Source organism: Eublepharis macularius, chromosome 6 (assembly GCF_028583425.1).
Source record: "Eublepharis macularius isolate TG4126 chromosome 6, MPM_Emac_v1.0, whole genome shotgun sequence".
In the NCBI taxonomy this organism is placed as follows: domain Eukaryota; kingdom Metazoa; phylum Chordata; class Lepidosauria; order Squamata; family Eublepharidae; genus Eublepharis; species Eublepharis macularius.
This window is the reverse complement of record NC_072795.1, coordinates 98,251,498-98,273,833: the sequence shown is the minus strand read 5'-3', so window position 1 is coordinate 98,273,833 and position 22,336 is coordinate 98,251,498. Positions and strand designations below refer to the sequence as shown.

General features: G+C 41.1%; 1 protein-coding gene across 1 annotated transcript in view; it reads right to left on the bottom strand.

Annotated features, from left to right (window-relative positions):
- Nucleotides 1-22,336, bottom strand: part of INPP5A (inositol polyphosphate-5-phosphatase A) — a 358,040-nt gene that overhangs the window by 45,703 nt on the left and 290,001 nt on the right. The window contains exon 11 of the mRNA XM_054983325.1: nt 21,874-21,948. Within this exon, the coding sequence (XP_054839300.1) occupies nt 21,874-21,948 (75 nt within the window). The remainder of the gene's footprint in view (nt 1-21,873; nt 21,949-22,336) is intronic.

The window sequence follows — 22,336 nt, the reverse complement described above, 5'->3', positions numbered from 1 at the left end:
AGCCATTTTCTCCGGGGAACAGATCTCTGTGGCCTAGAGATCAGTTGTAATTCTGGGGGATTTCCAGGCCCCACCTGGAGGCTGGCAACCCTAACTCACTCTCTGTGTAACTTACCTGACAGGGCTGTTGTGAAGATAAAATGGAGGTTAACAACAACAACAACAACAACAACAACAACAACAACAACAACAACAACAACAACAACAACAACAACATTCGATTTATATACCGCCCTTCAGGACAACTTAATGCCCACTCAGAGCGGTTTATAAAGTGTTATTATTACCCCACAACAATCACCCTGTGAGGTGGATGGGGCTGAGAGAGTTCCAGAGAACTGTGACTCACCCAAGGTCACCCAGCTGGCTTCGTGGAGGAGTGGGGAATCAAACCTGGCTCTCCAGATTAGAGTCCCATGCTCTAGTTATATTTGGCACTCTTAACCACTATACCAAACTGGCTCCTTAGGAGAAGAGAAGAAGTTTAAGCTGCTTTGGGTCCCCATTGAGGAGAAAAGCAGAATATAAATTTAATAAATAAGTCTGGATACTAGGGCGCTGGGAAGGTTGATGAGTGGGAAGGAGAAAAGGAAGCAGGGAAAGGTGAGGATATAGGGGCTGCCACAAGGAGGGAAAGAATAAATAGTGTGGGGAAAATGAGATGCGACCACAAGTCCTTATAAGTTCCCATATTCACATATATTTACCAGTGCTTTGGATCCTTTTCAGTTTGGATTCAGGCCAGGCTGTGGGAAAGAGATAGCCCTGGTGGCTTTAGTAGATGATCTCTGCCTGAATACAGACAAAGGCCAAGTTTCTTTGTTTCTTCTCCTGGATCTGTCCTTAGTCTTTGATACAATAGACCATGCCATCTTGTTGAGACATCTGGAGGCTGAAGTGAGTATCAGGGGGTGTGCCCTGGACTGATTTAAATTGTTTCTCACAGAACAGACTCAAAGGGTTGGTGCTGGAAACTAGCTGTCTTTAGAGTGGGAATTATCTTGCGGAGTTCCACAGTGCATAATCGTATCCCCCATATTATTCAATCTCTATGTAAAGGAGAACTCATGTGTAGGAGAACTCATTGTAGCTATGGAATTAGATGTCATTCTGGCTATCTGGATCCATGGCATGGTAACATCGATACTTGACTACTGTGAATGCACTGAATATACGTCTCCCCTTTAAGTTAAAGCAGAGACTCCAGTTGGTGCAGAATGCTGCAGCTCATTTTCTATTGGAAGCCAGGAGGAGCATGGATATTATTCCCTTTCTGCAGCTACTCCACTGGCTACATATCAGTTACCAGGCTTCATTCAAAGTATTGGCTAGCCACCTTATCTATGCGACTTCTTCTGTATCTATGTTCCACCATGACAGTTTTGCTCATCTGAACAAGGCCTTCTGTGGTTGCCGCCGTGCACATGGGCAAAATCAATAGCTGCATTCTCTGTGGTGGCCCCTACCATATGGAATAGCCCATCTGAAGAGGTCAGGAAAGCTCCCACAGTCCTGGTTTTCCACAGACTATGCAAAACTGAATTATTCAAGACTCAAATAGGAGGGCTGTACTATAAGGAAGTGGTCTCAGATGCATAGGGACTATAGACTTTACTATTATGTATTGTCTATTGTGATAAGTATGATCTTACTGGATAGTTTATATGTTGCTTAACATGTCAGGATTGCTTATGCTGTGTTTTAGAATTTCTTCAAATCTGTATTAGATTCTTGCTAGTTTCAAAGCTTTGCAAATTTGCATTTATAGAAGCTGCTTTGAGCAATATCAACAAAGAGTTATAAAAATCTCCTAAATAAGAATATGTGGTGGTCAATAAAGGACAAGCTTATAAGAACAACAGTTTTGAGCACAACACAGTTTAACAACCACTGGCCTGGACTATGATGGCTCATGTTAGTACACAGATGCATTAGTTAGTCTCTCCTCTCTTAGTTGACTCTGCAACATTATTATTGTTTGAGGAACAGAAGACCTATTACAGAAAAAAACTGTCCACTACCATGAACGAAGGACAAGCTGTGGGTTTGCTAGGGTATTTGCCTGGAATATAAATATATCAAATGATTCCATTTACATTTGAAATTAACCACCTGACATTTCAAATGGTTGAAGAATGAACATAGAATAGCTAAACAAGAAGGGCAGATATTGCTCGCTTAAGTCTCAAAGCAAAATACGTACCCTGAAAAAAAGGATCCAAGTCCATAGGGACAATAGTATAAGCTGCCTTGGCTAAAATCACACACGTATGAACCCTTTATAACAGGGCAACTTAATTCAGTCATTGGAGTAGAACAACAGCAATTACTCATCAAGACCTACAGACCAAAGTCAGAGCATTGTTAGATCAGGAGGTGATATTAGCAGCATTTATCAAATCCATCTCCAGCAACCACCAGAGAATTCACAGCTGCGGAAGGGAAATGAAGTTTCAGGAAGGGAAAAAAGGCATCAACAAGAAGAGATGATCTTACAAAAAATGACCATAGAGAATTAAAATAGTTGGAAGGCATGCCAGAGAGTTGTTCTAGTATAGTACACAGATGTTATGGTATACTACACAGAAATATGTATTTCTATTATTCCAAATCATAATAGAAAGGAAATATCTAGGGATCAGTATTTCATCCATCCTTGTAAACTTAAATTAATTAATGCCCTCAAACAAAGAACGAACAAAACATGCCCCTTTCCCTTGGAAGCCGTCAAGTGTCACAGTGACTGAGTACAATGGCTCCTTTTTAATGTCAATGTATGGAAATATAACTGGTAGGAATCACCCAATGGGCCCGTCCAGATGTTACTTCCCTTCCTCCACCTCTGCATCTGATCAGGCTGAGAGTGGTTTATGTGCCTCCTTTTTCTCTTGCTTGCTCCCCTGTCCACACACACAATTCAACTACATATTTTAACAAGGAGTCTTTTAATACTGGGTATTAAAATCTCTTTCTCTAATACACTCAATATCCAGAGTTAGAAAATATCTTGCACTCAAAGAACCACAGAAGAATTTCCTTGTTCAAACATCACCTTCTACATGAAGTCAGCGTGAGAGGGAAGAAGTACAAGAACTTTGGAATAACTCTTCTACCTAGCACACAAATAGTACACTGAAGAGTGAAAGGCATTCTCCCAAACAGATCCATGCTCAATTTTTCCCTATTGATGTTAACCATCAGAAAATGTGAGCAGGCATTCTTCTAGTGGGCAGCACCATGTGTGTGTGTGGGTGAACTAAAACTAATGCTAAAGTATCAGCTCACTCTTGCTTTATATATATTTTATTTCAATTTCCAAACATGCAAACATACATTATACACGATGATAAAATAAAAACTACATACATTTACATGGAACTTCTTTAAACCTACTCTTGATATTTCACTTCTATTTAAATATCTTACTCTATCTTTACCATCTGTCTTCTTAACTAATAACATTTTTATCAACTAATAACGTTTTTATTATAAACATATATTATCTAACTCTTTCCTTCTATCATTCTTTATTAATTTAATTTTGTTCTTAATCAGCTATATAATTAAAGAAAGCTTTCCATTTATCTTGAAATTCTAAAGTTGGCCCATTATGTATAAAAGAAGTTAATTTTGCTATGGTTGCATACTCATTTAATTTATTCTCCCATTCCTCTGAGTCTGGGCACTACAGCGCTTTCCATTTTGTTGCAAATATTACTCTTGCTGCTGCCACCATAAACTAGTTCACTGCGTATTTTTGCAATTTTACTTGGTAAAATATTTAATAGCTTATTTTTGAGATCCATCAGGAACTTGAATTTTAATATCGTTTGCATTTCTTCATGTATTTCTATCCAATATTTTCTTGCTTTCTTGCATGTCTGCCACATGTGATAAAATGTTGCATCTGCATTCTGACATTTCCAAAACTTCTTATTATAGTCTTTATTTGTTTTTGCTGTATCTTTAGGAGCAATGTACCATCTAAAAACATTCTGTACCAGTTCTCCCTTAATATTTGGCATTCAGTAAACCTAATTTCACTCTTGACTGTGGTATTTCCATGTAAGGGTGTGCAGGATGCATCTGATATTCATCTTGTCTCTCAACACCCATTTTTACACAGCTTCTTCTCATTTAGGCCCTATAGCTTCCCCATGGAATATTCTGTGATGTGATACAGCAGTTTCTTCTCCCCCCCCCAAAAAACTTGTATTTGAATGAAAATGGTATACAGTAGAAATACAAAATTATGTATAACATATTAAAGGCTATAACCATCATCAACGGAGAGTTCAAACTGCATTACAGTCAGGGCTGGATCTATGGTTGCCGGCGCCCAGGGCAACTAAAGACCGGCCACTTGCGCGAGCGCATGCATGCTCCCAGCACTGCGTGATGATGTCACGTCTGTGACGTCATCACATAGAGCAGTGCGTGCCACCTCACAGCAAGCTGGCTGTCCCGGTGCACCGTGGAGCTGGCGGCGGCAGCACGAGTGGCTGGGAGGCTGCCCATGCTATTTGCCTGTCCTGCAGGACAGGGGCTTGTGACACGCCGGCCGCCCCATCCTGCGGGGCAGGCAAAAGGCAGCGCGGGTGGCTGCGCAGCTGGCTTGCCGTGCATCCCCTGTCCTGTGGGGCAGGCGACTGGCGGGGGCGGCCTCCCAGCCACCTGTGCTGCCTTTCGCCTGCCCTGCAGGACAGGGGGCACACTTGCCACGCACCCTCTGTCCTGCCACCCGCGCACTTCCGGGGCTGGCAGCTGCACCCGGCGCCCCCTGTTTGGTGGTGCCAGGGGCAGACTACCTCCCCTGCCCCCTGTTGATCCGGCCCTGATTACAGTATGTATATTATTATTATTTTGTGATAACATTTCTGTTTACTTAACATCGTGAGTTAAGAGCAATTTTAAACTTGAAAATAAAGCCATGTTCAATACACTGCCAATTTCATTGTCTCATTTTCAAGAGTACATAATTAAGAATTTTTGATAAAGTATTGTTACCGAATTTGGTTCGTTGTTAGAAAGATAGTCAATAAATGGTTGCCATTTTCTGCAAAATTTGTTGCCTTTGGGTACTGCAAAGATTGCTGGATTCTTTCTGTAATTCTTCTGTGGCCATGTGTTCCCATACTTTATTGAACCACATATTTAAATTAGGTGGGCATGGCGATTTCCAGCATGATGCGATGGCTGTTTTGGCTGCAACTAAAAGTAATGTAATTAAATCTTGTCTTATTTGTGGTATTGTAAGATTTTGCCACATATCCAAAAAAATGAGCTCACGTTTGAATATTTATTTTAATATCTTTTCCCAAAATTCCACAATATGTGGGTATTGTCCCCAGCAGTGGGTGAATGAACCTATTCTACCACAGTTCTTCCAACAAAGAGGAGAGATTTTGGATGTTATCCTCGATAGTTTTAATGGTGTGAGGTACCAGCGATGAATACTCTTATATGTTTGTAAGTTAGTGCTTATAACTTGTGATTTAATTAGCCTTGAAACCCAGATTTTTTCCCATTCTTTTGGTGGTAAATTGATGTTACAATCTTGTTGCCGTTTTTGATATGTGATACAGCAGTTTCAACTATGTTGCTGGTGGCAGGGCTCTGCCCTTCAGAATCTGTCTTTCAGCTCTGATTTTTCTTACTTCAGATCTTCCTCCTCTCTTTATTCTTCACAAAACCCTTTTAATGAGACTCCATTGCTTCTTCTAACTGTAACCCCTTCAGCTCTCCTTTTGTCTTCACATCTATGATATCTAGGCCCCACTGTCCTTTCCCTCTCATCAAACCCTACCCTTCTCCATTTCTACAGCTACCTTCTCTAGCCTTGTTCTGTGGCTTCGCTGAGCACCAAAGCCAGTGGCTAAGGCAGAGCTTAGCCTGTGCCTGTTTACCAAATACAAGTGAAATGGAGTGTACACCCAGGGGAAAAAAACTTGAAGAGAGGGAATTTGTCAAATCCAAAGAAGCTATATGAGAGGAAATAGAGATTGGAAACTTTAGGCCAGGAAACAGTTCCTCCAATAGTCTAAGACTCGTACTTGTTCTATATTTTTACCACATTTTTTCTGTTATTGACAAATATGTCATACCATACATCATAGAAAAAAACAGAGCTACAGTCATAGAAATACTGGTTGGATGCCTGAGAGTTTTCTTAACTAAATTATATAAAACAGTATCCTCCCAAAGCAGCTCTAAAAGCCCCAGCATCTGTGATGCAAAGCAACCAGATCTTTCCCCTTATCTTAATTTAGTTCTTATACATCATATTCAAGATTTTATCTGGACAGGGACTGGATGGCTTAGTGGATAAACCTCTGCCTTTTCACCTCTGGGATCAGGGTTCAAGTCAAACCCTGATGAAATGCATTTGATTGTCCTAATCTAGTTCCTAGTGGACAGTATTCCCATTATCTTTAAAAGGGTCAGAGCTAAGGCCATTGGGAAGAGTGCATTGTGCTATATCTTGTCTGTTGATTAATACATTTTCAGTGATGCCAGTTCTTTAACCTTCATGTGCACCCATTCACACACATGCTCATCAAAGCTTCCTAAAGGACTTTTATTTGCTAGAATTTTTTAAATAATTTTTCCTTCTTTATTTTGTAGGGTATTATTGTTTTTTTATTCAGTTTTTGCTATTTTTTAATCTTAAACTTTTAAAAACTTAGGTATCAGATTATTTTAAATTTTATATTGATGTATGACATTGATCACATTATGTGCACTATTTTGTCTTTTGTTTTCAGTATGCAAATATCATAATAATCAGGGCAACTGGAGATTGCAGGGAAACAATCTGTTAGCATATGATGCAGGAACTCTTTGTTAAAACTCGATAATATATTTTGACTCCTTTGCTTGAGACAAAGTAAATCCATGTGAAAGCCTGTATAGAAGGGCAAGAAGGCTTATTTTAAAATTGGCCATCCCTTCAAATCCAAAAGATTCATGGTATTAACATATATTAAGCAGCTCTCTCCAAATCAGAACTAAACTAAGTTATATTCTAATGACAGTCACCAGGAAATATGAATGGCTTTACGTGGTCAGCTTTTACGTGGATAGCCCTTTCCCATATCACCCTTCTAATCTTAGGTCTATGTGAAGTTTTCAATAAGCTAATTTTGTAACATTATAGCAACCTAACCAAAGTCAAGGGCTGGGCTACATCTTTCTTATTCCTATGTCATCCCTATGCTTTTCGGTACATATGTGATATCACAGTAGTTCAGCCATTAGGCGTTCACAGATCTACATGTAACAATCAGCTGGTCTGCACAGTTATTATTTTGCAAACTCAATATGAACAGTGTCATCTTCATACAATGGTCATCTTCATACAATGTAATGTGTATACTGGATGCGTACATCACTCTATTCCCCAAATCCTTCATTTGATTTTTGAGCTGGAAGTTTGTGGAAACCGAGCATACAGAGTTAAAGGATACTTAAAAGAAAACATGCAGAAGAAAAGTAGCACCATGTTGATTTTCCCTTTCCTAAAATATGACTCTTGCAAACCACATAAACAATTCTATTGCCTTTATGATCCTGCCCAGCAACCTAAAGAACAGGATGAAACAAGTTAAAACTTTGTAATGTTTACTTAGTTGATTAGACTCCCAATTACTTGCCTGAAGCACTTTCAAATCCTGTTAAAGCATTTAGAATTCTGTAAAAATGGTTTATGGGTTGGAAGCACCCTGAGCTTGGGAAAAAGACTGAGGAATATAGGAAGAGATTCAGGAACATAGTCCTTTTCATAAGGCCGGCTAATTATCAAGAGTTTTACCAGTCAGACACGAGTTAATCAGTTTGATCTGACTGATGTTAAGGTATACAACAATGTTTAGAGAATGAAGGACCAAACTCTAAGGGATTTTGGGGGGGAGGGTTACACCTTAATTTCTTATTATAGAGCAATATATTGACATAAAATAGACATGGCATGATTTTTCCTGCCTATAGCTCTAAGGAGAGAAAAAACCAGAAAAAAATGAACCATGTGGTTCGTGACGTTTCACGAACCATGAACTTCATGAATTTGCCCCAGTTCGTGAGCTGGTTCGTGAAAATGTCACTTCCAGGTCAGCAAATCACCACTTCTGGGTCAGCAGAAGGTCATTTCTGGGTCAGCAGAAAGTCTGCAGAAAGCCCAACCCCTCGTTGCCTAGGAAACTGATTGACTGGCACCAGGCTGTCTGCAGTGATGAACCAAAAGATGAACCAAATGAACTGCCCTAAAGTTCATGGTGGTTCGTCAGAAATGGGATCTGACAAACCACTGGTTCGCGAACCATGATCCGGCTAGGTTCATGACAAAATTTGGTTCGTATTTTGGTTCGTGCCCATCTCTAGTTCTAAGTTCTATACAGGAAATACGTGCACACAAGAAATAAGCAGATCGTATTTTCTTATTCTAAGATTCTGGTTTGACAGTATAAAAATAACTTCTCTCTAATAGTCAATAAAAACATTTCATTGCTGCTATATATTTAAATGGATGCTGAATGGGCAGGTGTTTCTGTACAAATCAGTAGCAACTGTAATCTTTCCTTATACTTGTAACTGTAACTGTAATCTTTCCTTATAATATGAGTAACTTCATAATAGAAATCAGTTGAAGAGAAGGTGCATAGAAATGGTTTCAAACATTTAGGAAAGATACTGAAAGTGTTACTTTCAAGCACTGGCTAAACAACCCTGCGGGACTGCCTCTTACCCTATACTCCCTCAAGGGTGCTCCGCTCAGCAGATAAACATCTGCTGGTGATCCTCAGCCCCAAGGAGGTTTGCCTTGCTTCAACCAGAGCCAGAGCTTTTTTTTGGCTCTGGCACCAACTTGGTGGAACTCTTTGTCTGTGGAAACTTGGGCCTATCATAAGCCTGACGGAGATGGTGGTTGAGGCAGGTGAACCACCCAACCAACCTCCTGCTGGTCCCACCGGCCCTAATTGATCAGAGTTAGGATTGTGCAATATGTGCGCTGCTTTTAAGATGTTTTAATATGTTGTATTTTATTTGCTACATGTTTTATTCTTATGTATTTGAAATTTTGTACTCCACTCTGAGCCCACTTGCGGGAAGAGCGGATTATAAATAAATAAATAATCTATATCTATATCTCCAGTCTTCCAGTCAGTGAGTTGTGATCCACAACAGTAGCATCTTCTCTGTTCACCTCAATGGAGAAGGCAGTTCTGTAAATTCAGAGATAAGCACCTAATACTATCCTCTCCACTGCAGAAAAGAGGAGGTGTACATACGGAGGTGCTCTCTATGTAAATTAGAGTTCACATTAGGCTCCGTGCAGGCATGCTCCCTGGACTAAGAAAAGTGAATCAAAGAAGTACAGCAGCTGATATTCAACAAGAACAGAGGACATGGTTTCACAGCATCACTTTTCTGATTCCCTAATGCAGTAATATTCACTCCACCACTCTGAGAGAGCCACATTTGCAATTACCATCCACCAAAATCCCCATTATTACTCTATGTCCTGTGCGCCACTTTACCAAACCACTGTTGAAGCTAAACCAACCCTTGTGTATCATGAGTGAGTGTAGGGTTGTCAGATCCCCCAGGACTCAAAGTAGGGGACAGAGGGTTTGTGCTGTGTGTGTGACAGGAGCATCAGCCACATGCTCCGGAATGCTTCCATGTCACACTGGGAATGATGTCATTCCTGGTACGATACAGAAGAGACGGGTCACGCCAGGGGCCAATTTGATAAAAGTTAGCCCCCAATTTAGCATCTGGGGCTGATTTTTGTCAAATCGGCCCCTGGTGTGACGCTGAAATGGGGACGAATGACACCGTTCCCAGTGCATGGTAGAAGCATTCTGGAGTATGTGCGAGTGCACTTCAGGGATTTCTTGGCCTGTTTCCATGCCTTTCCCTCACCAGCCAGGTGAGAGGTGCTGGGGTGGAGGCTGGGAGTGGGGAATACCTTGCTTCCACTGGAGGGCTGGTTACCCTAAGTGAGGGGAAGGCATTGCCAGTTAGTGTTGTAAGCTTTCAAATTATCCAGAATTCTTGATTAGATAAGAATGTTAAAAAATAAACACTTACCTATGTTAAAAGCCACCCAGTCATTCAGATGAGGACAAGAGGAGGTTAAGGAGTTGTTGGAGAGGCCTTTACATTCCATCTCTAACACAAGGTCTGCAGCTCAGGGATCCTCACAGATCACCCATCTTTTAGTAGCAAGGTGGGAACCAAGCCCCACTGGGCAGGGGGGCTTTGCCGGCCAGGGCAGCCTTATTCTGTTTTCTAAAAAGTGGTGGGTGCCATGTTGGGGAACAGTGCTCAGAAGAGCCATAGATGGCATGTCAAAAGCACATGTGACTCCTAAGCTACTGAAATAGATTTCCTTGTAGGCTACTTGTGCATGTGTGCAGACTTGAAATGCTTAAGTATGGCCAAACTACTTGGACCCTTCCACAGTAGCAGGCTGAAGCATGGAACTTCAGTGACAATGATGTCAGGGCTCACAGCTGCTGCCGCTGGGTGGGGCACCAGACAGACCAGTCTTGAGGTCAAAGGGGTGCCAGGGATGCTGCAGGACCCTGCTCTGTGGAAGGAGGGGCAGTATACCTCACCCAGACTCCCTCTCAGTCCACTCACCGGCCTGCTCAACGTGTGCCACTCATCCCCTTTGATCGCCACCATCTCCTCCTCCAGCAACTTTCCTCCTTGCCTCTGCTCCACTTCACTCCTACTCAATCCACCACCCCCGTGCTCTTCCGAGCCATCCTTTATAGGGCTTTCTCTCCCTGCCCCGCCCTCCTTCCAGCAGTGTCCTGGGCTGCCTCAAGCCATTGCAGCTGGGGTAGCTGATCTGGCTGCATTGGCCTGCAACAGCTGTGCCTTGTTGTCTGGCTGCCAAACCTCTCTGGCTAAGCTGATTGCTGAAGGCAGGCCCAGCTGTGGCCCCTTGGCTGGCTGCCCAGCTCCTCCCCCAGAATGCCTGTGGCAGCTCCACCTGGGGTTGCTTTGCTCCTGGCATTCCCTGAGCCAGGTTATTGCCTTCTAGCTGGTGCATAGGCTTGGGCACGGCTCTGAGCTGTTGAGGCTGCTTCTCCTTATCATCAGGTAAAAGCTCTGTTTGGGCAGCTGCTGGGTCCCTATTCCTACTGCCTTTGCCCCCTCCCTCTGCTCTGCCTAGCCCCCTGGCCTCCCCCTGAAGGGTGGGGCTAGCTGGCCTCCCCTTGCCCCTTCTAGTCCTCTGAGGCTTTGGAACTTTGCCCCTTCCCTCTGGTACAGGCAGGTTCTGGCCTTGTTTGCCGGCCAGGGCAGCTGGAAAGCTGTCTCCTGGCTGCCTTCCATTGCTTCCTCCCAGCGAGTCCGGGGGCTGTGCCTCAGACCCCGGACAAATGATGCCAGAAAAGCTTTTACAGTAGTTCAGTAAAAACGCTTTAAAATCTGTAATACTGACTAATAATGCCAATTGGCTCCTGTTTTGCATGTGGATCCTACAGAGGTTTAATCAGCACTTCAGGACTCAGCATGGACCACATACATGCAGGGCTTTTTTTGAGGAGGAACACTCCGGAACAGTGTTCCAGCAGCTCTAGAATCTGCCCAAATGATTCCTTCCTTCTTCAGCCCTGTGGGCTCTGCAGAGGAGGCTTAGCTGCTTTGAGTTCATTCTGCTTTTTTTCATTCCTTAGTGAGTGAGTGAGTGAGTGAGAGAGTTAGTGAGCTGGGGCCCAGTGTGGGCTCTGCAGAGGAGGGCTAAGCTGCTTTGAGTTCGTTCTGCATTCATTCAGGGGTTTCTGTGTATGTGTGTGCTGCTTTGAGTTCATTCTGTTTTATTTTCATTGGGGAGGTGGGGTGGGGGGTGGGGCTGTGTGTGTGTGTGTGTGCTGCTTTGAGTTCATTCTGCTTTCTTTTCATTTCTCTGTGTCCGTGCGTGCGCGTCCGTGTCCGTGCGTGCAAGACTGAGTGAGAGTGAGTGAGAGAGTGTGAGTGCGCGCGCGCGCGCACGAGTGGGAGCGAGCAGAAGTGATGGGGCTGGCTCTCCAGAGGAGGCTAAGCTGCTTTTGAGTTCATTCTGCTTTCTTTTCATTCCTCTCTGAGTGAGAGAGAGCGAGAGCAAGTGCAAGCAGAGGTGCTGGGGCTCGCTCTCCAGAGGAGGCTAAGCTGCTTTGAGTTCATTCTGCTTTCATTTCATTCAGGGGTTTCTGTGTATGTGTGTGCTGCTCTGAGTTCATTTTGTTTTATTTTCATTTGAGGGTGGGTGGGGCTGTGTATGTATGTGTGCTGTTTTGAGTTCATTCTGCTTTCTTTTCATGGGGGATGGGAGCTGTGCGTTTGTGTGCTGCTTTGAGTTCATTCTGCTTTCTTTTCAGGGGGTGAGTAGGGCTGTGCATGCATGTGTGTGTGTGTGTTGCTTTTATTCTTTTGTTGACTGAAGTTGACATTGTTATGGTTCCCACGGCTTTTGAATGCAGATTGGTTCTGTGTTAGTTAAATATATCAGTTATGGTTATTTGTATTAGTTAAAGTATCAGTTATATTAGTTAAAATATCAGTTATGGTTATTCCAGTTTTATGCTAGGAAGGGATAGCTGTGTCCAAGTCACAGAAGGCTTTCATCAATATATTCATCAGCACATAGGTGTTCTTATGTCTTAATAACTGTAACTCAAATGGTTCTCCCCACCCTCAGCTGATTAACATCACTGAAATTGCAGTGGACATAGGGTGTTAAGGAAGTTTTTATGAATATTGTTTGTCTGGGACACTGGAATATTTATGAGCATTTCACAACATCACAACAGTTTAGCCATTGGTAAGGTAGAGTTGGCAGGCAACAAAAAAAAAGCCATTTTAAACTAAGTGTAGATCTAATGCAGCTAAAGTTGAGTATCTAATTTTGATTTGCTCCAGTAAAGCAAAACCTTCCCAGAAAATTTGAAAATTCAATGTTCATTGGATTAGGAATTTCACTCTGTGGAATTTATCGTCATAATGCATTGTGCTGGGTTCCATTCCGGGGAAGCGGCGTCACTTCCAGGAACTGGTGTCACATCTAGGAGTGACGTCACTTCCGGGAGTGACATCATCATGCATTTATGGGAGCGGGCATGCGTGTCGTGCACGCACATATGATAATAGAGAGTTCCACCACCTCTTTTCCCAGAAAAAAACCCTGCATACATGCATGTTCATTACTCAGTGACGGTATCAACAGGTGATGTCTTGCAGTTGTAGAACTGCCACAGAACTTGGGTTTCTCCACACTTCTTCAAACACAATGATTCTGAAAGGTTTTGTTTGTTTCCAAACTTAGCAACAAGTCATCAAGAAATGAATTATTGAGTGATAGAACTTATATGTATGCAAAAGTCAGCCTCTTGTGCAATTTCTGACTAGAAACAGAAGGGGATCTCCCCTACTAGGGCTACTAAATAGTTAAACCACACTCAATCAAAGCTAATATCCCAAAACAATTAGAAATTTCTAGAAATATTTTATGGATTTTCATGATATTTAAACAGTGTAATGAAGAAAGTGCAAAGTGCTCCGACAAATTCTAAAATCAGATATTCCAAGTCATATGACAAGATTCTCACAATAAATATTTAAAAGACATCATTTCAATAAATATAGCAAGAATAAATTCGTAATAGTTGCAAGAATAGTAATGTCACTGATACCAATCAACGTCCTCTTTTGTGTTGCCGGTACACCAAAGCAAGTTGTTCTTCAAAAGACTGTAATAGCAGAAGGTAAGTATGAACCCAGTCATCAAAATTCAAACTTTGGGTATAGCTATATCATGTATTTCTTATCTTCTCAGGTAGGATCACAGATGAAGTGCTTGGAGCATAACACCAAGATCCCTGCCCAACGAGATGCTAGCAGAAGTGACTCATTTCGCATGTCAATGTTGTCAAGTGCAAAGATTTCATCCTATATTTAACTCACTCAGTCCTGATTGTCCAATCTTCAAAAGGTATACCAACATGGTATATGTCTGTCAGTAGGGAATGTGCCCTTTTGAAGAATATCATAAAAATTCATAAAATATATCTAGAAACTTCTAATTGTTTTGGGATATTAGCTTTGATTGATTGTGGTTTAATGATTTAGTAGCCCCGACACGGGGGGGGGGCTGCCTTTTGTTTCTAGTTATTGGTTTGTTCCAGGTTGGTCTCTTTTTTTGGTATCTTGTGAAATTTCTATCAAAGTGGGGAGACTATGTAACTCTTTTAGTGACTGCAAACCTTCCACCCTGACTCTTCCTCTTTTTTGGGAAGTAAAATCAGTTCCAGTTGACCCTCAATTGTGTAGCATATAAATGCTTCTAATTAGGAACTCTCACTCAGAGCACAGAATGTTGCATCCAGTATATAAAGTTCTATTATAGATTAAAGAATAGCTCTAAGCCTTTTCACCTCACTAATATTTTAGAAGTGTATTAGAAATTCAGAAAGGATAAATATTAGGGCAAGTTTGCCGTCGTTCATCTCTCTTTCTTTCTTTTGTGGAAATAAGATGTACATTGTAGTGCCCGTCAGAATTTCCAACATATTTTAATAATAAACAATATTATTTAACCGTGAACATCAGATTTACTTCTGGTCTTCACAGGCAATTTGGATTGGATACAAATATATTAATACAGCTTTCAAACTGCCCTAAATGCATTTACTTAGAAATTACTTCTAGATAAATGTGTGTAAGACTAGAGTTCTTGGCTGTAGTAAGCTTTGGAAGGAATGGAATACCATTGGGCTTTAAGCTGAGTATAATAAGCATTACTCTGAGACAAATATATATATATATATAGGGGCAGTAGCAGTTAGGAAAATGCAACCTTGAACAGAAAGTGTACAGTACTTCTATTGAACAAGTCATCTGCATATGTTTTCGATTTTTCACAAGCGTACTAACCATTCCAACATCTTTCTTGAGCATTTTTCTCTTAGATTACAATGTAAAAAAGAGGAGATAACAGTGTATGGACAATGATAAAGTAGCCTGTTGATAATAAATATTTGTCAGGTGTTGTCACATCTGCACAAATTCCACTGTTGCTGCAGAAGCACCAAACTGATAAAAAAAAGAGTGGCTCCGGAAAAAAAAATCAATGGATCTTGAGCTAAAGCAGTTGCTAAACACATAAGAAAACATCTCTATCCAACAGCCATATTGCTGTGAAAATTCCCAAGCCTTGCATCGGTATAGCTAAGGAAAATTTAATCTTCCCAAATACTCATCAGGGCACTCCATCCTGCAGACCTGACAGCCCCACTTATAATTAATTATACAATTTCGATGGGAATATCGACTAAACAAAGCTATAAATCATAGAAAAAGTCAATAGGCATGGACACATTCAATCATGTCCCGACCAATGATTACTACTCTTAAAATACAATAATTATTTTCAGGAGCCAGCTTGAATTAAATTTCTGTCAGGCTGGTACAAGGCTGGTGGGTGATGAAGGATGCGATGGATTTTTTGGGTTGAATTTGGCCCAGGGACATTTATCCTTTTAGATAGGTAGTTTGTTTTTAGTGATCATGGTGTTGCGTGTTTAACTAGACCATGAAGATTAGATTATCTCCAATGGCTCATTATATCGTTTATCTTTTTCTTCCCTTCTTGATCTGGAAGATTTCCTGCTTCCCAGTGCGTGAATGAAATGGCTTCAGATTTTGAAATATAATGTTCTAAAGTGGCCTGTCTGTATGCTTCTTTGCAAGCAAACACGTGAAGAGGCATGCATGGGGAATTAACCCAACCAATGCTTGAAATGCTACTAGCATGCCAAGGACTGCCATAAATAGGAATGATTACCTTCGGCATTAAAAAAAATGTACTGATACGCTGCACAAATACAATTGTAATATTTCAAGAAGCTTTAAAAAACAAACAGAAATACACATACGCTACATCAAAAAAGGAAAGGGTGAAATTTTTCTTATTTATTAATGCATATTGGTATTTCTAGTGAGAGAGCACTGTGTTAAAAAGGGAGCTAATGTATAGCTTTTACATAATTCCTATGAATCTCTCACTCTCACTATACAGAGGGAATATATGTATATATGTGGGCCAACAATGTTTCTTTTTTTATTTACTCGTATATTTAGCACAGACTATAAACTCTAGGTCGACGAGTCCCTAGATACTCATATTCCACTGCTCTAGGTATGTGTGCTTATACGTGTTCTCAAATATAATAGGAAGGATTGTGTCCTAATAAGTCAACTCCAGATAGGCTATATGGTCCTACTGTTTGAAGATCTCAGTGGCAGGAGGTTATTTAACAGAAGCTCAGTTGCAAGAGTGGTGACTATCACTCTATGATCCCTTTGGTACATGAACAGATCCCTGCACGCCAAAGTACTATAAGACCTTGAAAGGATAAGCTGAACTTCTTGCTGAAGGAATGGGAGTCCCCTCCAAGTTGAATGGAGGGGATTCTAAACAGTCTTGAATTAACATTTTGTCCTTTATCCTGCAATGGTTCTACATCTGTGATTTGTAGGTGGTGAGCAATGAGGTATGTTATGCCTCATGATAATGGTTTAGATGTTGGAGCTGCTGTAGCATAGTGGTAAAGTTGTTGGGCTGCAAATCAGCACTCTGCTGGTTTGAATCCCACTATTATCTGATGAAGGGAGCTCTGACTCTTGAAAGCTCCTAGCCTGGAAATCTAGTGGGTCTTTGTGCTACTGGACCTTTTCTACTACAGATCAACACAGCTACCCACCTGAAACTACTGCCATGAGCTCAGCAGGTGGCCTTGGGTAAGCCACTCCTCTCAGCCCCAGCTCCCTAGCTATATTGTGGGGATAATAATAACACTGACTTTTTTACCACTCTGAATGGGGCATCAATCTGTCTAGAAGCAGTACATAAGTACAGTTATTATCAACAGAAGGTTCATGGAATTCTGCTTTCCTCAGCAGTCTCTTTGACCCCTGGGAACATAATTTCTAGAATTTCAGCACCAGAGCAGACAAAAAGACATGCAGGTCAGGGATGGCAATAAGGAGGAGAAATGGGGCGAAATATCTCCTGCTTTCTTTATCAGAAAGAGAGCCGCTTCACTGACACAAGAGGGGTAATTTCACTCCCTTCCCCTGCTTCACTGAAATCTTCTGACTGACATGGCATGGCTTCAGGAATCAACTTCACGGAGGTTGAAAGGGACAACTGGGAGGAGAGGTAAATCTGTATCCACCAGCACCTTCCACTGAGGGTTGGTTAGATCCAAGCCAATAAACAGCCTATTATGCCTACTCTTAGTCAAACTTTTCTGAAGTGAACTGGAGAGATGGAACTGGCCTGGTAAGGAGCAATAAACATCTTCCCTGTATTTTTTCACTCTTTCCTTCCCAGATATGTACATCTGCCACTTTTGAAGTAGGTATGCACATATTTTTCATCACAAGTTGTATGGTGCTCTAGACAGCCCTGTCCAATCACAGTGTTGTGATAAAGAGATGCAGTATTCATTGATTAACACTCAGGGGGACCCTGATCTTGGGGAAAACATTCTTTCTTAGGCAAAAGAAGTAATGAACCTTTTCGGAATGCAGGCTTGGAAGAGATGAGTTTCTTTTATGGATACAAATAGGTAGGATGGAAAAAAACATGCCAGGAAGGGGCAAGATATCCTGAGATGGGCCATACAGGTTTGGGATGAGCACCTTAATTTGATCAGAGAAAAGGTACACGTGGGATCCATTCCCAGTCTCATGACAGGATAAAGAGAAACCCTCCCTGCTGGGACAAGAAGGGTTATAAATATGCAAGCCAGGGAACAAATGAGGGAAGTATGTCCGGACCAGCATCAGTTTTTCAAGGCTCCAGTGGGCTTGAGTCCATTCCAGCAAAGGGAATGCCATGGTAACACCAGTGATGTTACAACTTAGGTTGCCTCATAGGTTTTATTTTCCTTTCTTAGTTCTATAATACAATGTAGTGCTTTGATGTAGTTTTCCAACGCCTTGTGCTCTAGTGAACTGAGATTGTACTTTAGTAAATAAAGATCCTTTTCTTTTGAAGATCTCAAGTTTTTGGTTGAATATCTCATGTATGCACCTGGCTGCTCATTCTGCACACAGACCAGAAACTCTTGAGTAGACTATAGACAATTAGCTGGCCAGGAATGAGGGTGTGTGTGAGGCACATGCACACATGTAGCCCCAATCTGTTCCTCAAGCTACAGGTAGAGAAACAAAGGGCACAGCTGGAGTGGTGACATGCTACCCCATACAGCAGGAAGGGAGAGTCGTCTCACATGCATGCAGATTCTCTCCGTTTCTCAGCACAAACAACAGGAAGGGAGGGAGGAGGGGAGTTTTACATGAGGATAGAGAAACAGGGATTTCCTTCATGATGAAGGAAATGTGCACCTGTTCACGGTACTTTATGTTCTAACACTGAGCCCTGGCACTGAAAACAGATGTTGGGCTGAGTCCTGGCCAACTGTGTCATAAATTAAGCTTTATATGTAGGGTTTGTCAACAGGCCTGGACAAGCGTTTAACAGAGGCTTAAGGTGTGCAAATGAGCGGCTGAGGCTTTTTATGGCATGGAGCTAAATAACACCCCACTAAACCTCTGTTAAAGGGAAGGAACATTCCCTCACCCTGACAGTTGGCAACCCTATCTATGTGTAGCTGCTTCAAAATGTAATTGTGTGTATCATACGTGCATGCAAAATAATCTTAAAGTATGATGTGGCCCTGATGCTGTGTAAGAACAGAGCATCTTCTCTTATTGCTGCAAGGTCGAGATGAAGAAGTCACATAAACATTCTACAATATGATCATTTTCACACTTCATGAAGTGATTGCAACAGACAAGGAGAATTTCATTCTTAAGTGATAACAGGTGTCCTTGTCTTCATACTGATAAAAAACTGCAATAAATACATGCTACTACCAATACCTGATTTTCTAAGGAATTAGTTTGTGCAGTAGATCTCTTTATTTAGTCAGATTTACTGCCCTAAACATCAATACTATTGAGGCCGGTGGCCTACAATGGAGCATTGCTAATTTATACCAGATGAAGTTGGGGGCCATGAGCATTACAAGACCAATTTGTAAACATAGAAAACCTTTTTGTGTTTTTCCACTGAGATTAGGGTTCTCCTTTAATTGCTGGCGACAATTATTTTTTACATGGGATTGAGCTATGATTCCACTAGACAAGCAATGCAATCCTAGACAGATTTATAGCTTTCTAAGACCATTGATCTATGATTGTACTGTAATGCTTTATACAAAAAATGCAAAAAAATATATGCTGCTTTCCTTGAATGACTTATCAATCAAACTGGGAAAAGCATAAAAAAATAACATTGGGATCTGGCTGAATTTCAGAGCAAACTTGTATTCCATCTGAAGTTTCGTGGAATGATGAGCTGACCTAACAATTGCCTCTGCAATGTTTATCAAACATTTAAGCCATAGCAATTCCACACCTTCCCCCCCCCCCATGTTCTTTTCATGCTACTTTTAAAACAGCTTCAAACGAATTTCAGTAAGAAGCATTTTTGAGACTTGGAGAACAATCTTAAAGAAGCCTAATCAAAATCCTTTTCAGGTGTATTCAGTAAGGTTTATTCATAGGAAAGCATTCTTAGGCTTGCGCTATCAGTGATCCTGTGTTTATGTAAATTAGAATTAAATATTTTTATCCATTTGATTTTTTTCTTTCAAAACAATGGCTGCAAAACAGAAAAAGTTAATTCTGCACTTAAATCCAAAAAGGGTTTAAATCTCAGTTAATCCTGAGCAAAATCTAACAAAGCTTTTAATGTAAGGAAAAGACTGAAATAATTTGTTGGCCCCTTAAGAACAGGCAGAAAAGAACTGAAATGAGAATCACGTATTGTTTCCAAACCAAGATATCAGAAGATCAAAAAATGCAACTGTTAAAAACTGACAGTATTTAACAACAACAGCTGCACTTATACCGCTCTTCTAGACAGATTAGTGCCTCACCCAGAGCGGTGAACAAGTTAGTGTTATTATTATCCTCAATGCAGCTGGGGAGCTGGGGCTGAGAGGAGTGGCTTACCCAAGCCACCTACTGAACTCATGGCACTAGTGGGATTCGAACCAGTAGAGTGCTAATTCACAGCCAAACCACTTAACTACTGTGCTACAGCAGTTAAAGATTGAAAATATATCAGCATTTCCCTCATCACCTATATTATATGAATTGCTTTCGGTGTTCCATTAAGTTGTATTTAAAAATATATATTTAAGATAGACATCCCATGAAAGGTGTTAATGTTTTGAACATCTCAGAAGGGTGCTATAGGTTTGTGAGTGCAGGTCTAAAAAGACAGTCTGAGTTGAAATGAGAGTCCATTTTGAAACTGTAGAAAAGAGCAAGAGTCCAGTAGCACCTATAAGACTAACAAAATTTGTGGTAGGGTTCTTCAGCTGAATCTGAAGAAGTGAGCTGTGACTCACAAAAGCTCATACCTTACCACACATTTTGTTAGTCTTTTAGGTGCTACTGGACTCTTGCTCTTTTCTACTGCTACAGACTAACAAAGCTACCCATTTTGAAATTGTCACACTATTCTGAGTATCTGATCGTTTGGATGGACGTTTCATCAGTTTTATGTTGTACTGAAAAAAATCATTCTTCAAGAGAAAAAGAAATTAATATATAGCACAAATCCAAGGACTCTGAGATCCAGTTCTCAGTTTATCTTATGCACTTTTTCCCAAGTCTGAAAGGAAAGCAAGCGTAAAGTTTGGCGACTGGCCTTTTAAAATACTCGGCTGTGTCCTGAACAGCATCAGATATTTTAAGAGACAAGCACAGAATTATACATGTGGTCAAACTTAACAAGAAGCAGGTTAGTTTTAAACTTGTGCATTTGTATTGGCATATAAAAGGGAAATTTTTTACTCAAATGGGAGGGCTGTATTGTAGGGAAGGGGTCTCAGATGCTTCGCTAATGAGTTAGGGACCATAGACTTCATCACTATATTGCCTTACATATTATCCGCTGCTTTAAATATGTATTCCTATGTACCAGCAGTGCTCCATGTTGTCTAATGTTAGTTCTAGAATTGATTATGTTCTGCTTCAGTATTTTTTCTACTCTGTATTGGATTCTTGCTAATACTATAATAACTTGTATCTATTTACTCTATGGTATTGTTTATGAAATGTCCTTGATACTGTATTGAAATGTCCTTTATACTGATTGTACTAATCTCATACTGTGTAATCCGCCTGGAGTCTCAGTGAGAAAGGCGGACTATAAATGAATGACATAAATAAAAACGATCAACCCTGAACCACCCACCATTCATTGAGGGGAAAATTCACACACTTATAAAGTTCATGTGGCAGACACATGACCGCTGCAAGGATTTTGGATCAGACATGTACACCTGTAGTTCCATGCTGGAAATTTAATCTCCATGTACATATGGGTCCAATACAGATTAGGATCAAGGTGTGTGAGGAACAGATGCTTAAATATTTCCCTTGTGCTGAAATACCTCTGAGGAGCTGGCACATGACTTGTTGGGGAAACTTGCTGGCAGCCATCAGTTTCCCCAGTGGGCAAACAGTATGTCCCTAGGGCCATTTCATGTTGAGAAAAAGGTACAGGAGGAAGGTTTCAGCCTCTTCTGCTCACACAGTGTTCTCCACCTGAAAAGGGGCAATATGGGCCTGGGAATTAAATTCACAGTGGGAAACTCCCAGAACATGTCTGATGAAAATCAATGTGAATGGATTTGCTATCCTAAACATACTCAGCAGGCCAGCACTGGTGTGAAACCCCAGATTTCGAAGACTTGACCACTACATCTATAAAATGAAGTGTTACAGCAGAAAACTTACCGCAGTGCCATTGTTATCTCTAAAAACATCTTGATTAAAATAGTCAAAGAGCTTCTTTTCTAACTGTAACATAACCTAGAAAAATGAAGCAGGGTTTAAAAACAGACATTAACAAAAACCTCCAAGATTAACACAGTTTTTATGTGGAAATAATGTTAGTTCTTTCAACTTGCATTTCTAGATCTCTCTGTTTTCTTTTGTTTAAAAGACTTTATAAGCTCTGACAATACAATTCTAAGATGCCTAGGGATGGATCTCGCATTACTCTTCCTCTAAATGTGTGGGGGGTCCCCTGCTGACAGCGGATGCTTCTCACTACTGTTCAGCTGGCCAGCAGGAGACAAAACAGCAGGAAATGGAGGGCAGTGTTGGCTGTGTCCTGATGTGCTGACGTCATTCCCCATGTACCCAGAAATGATGTCAGTGCATTGCTGGTGATGTAATGATGTCACCAATGGGCCTT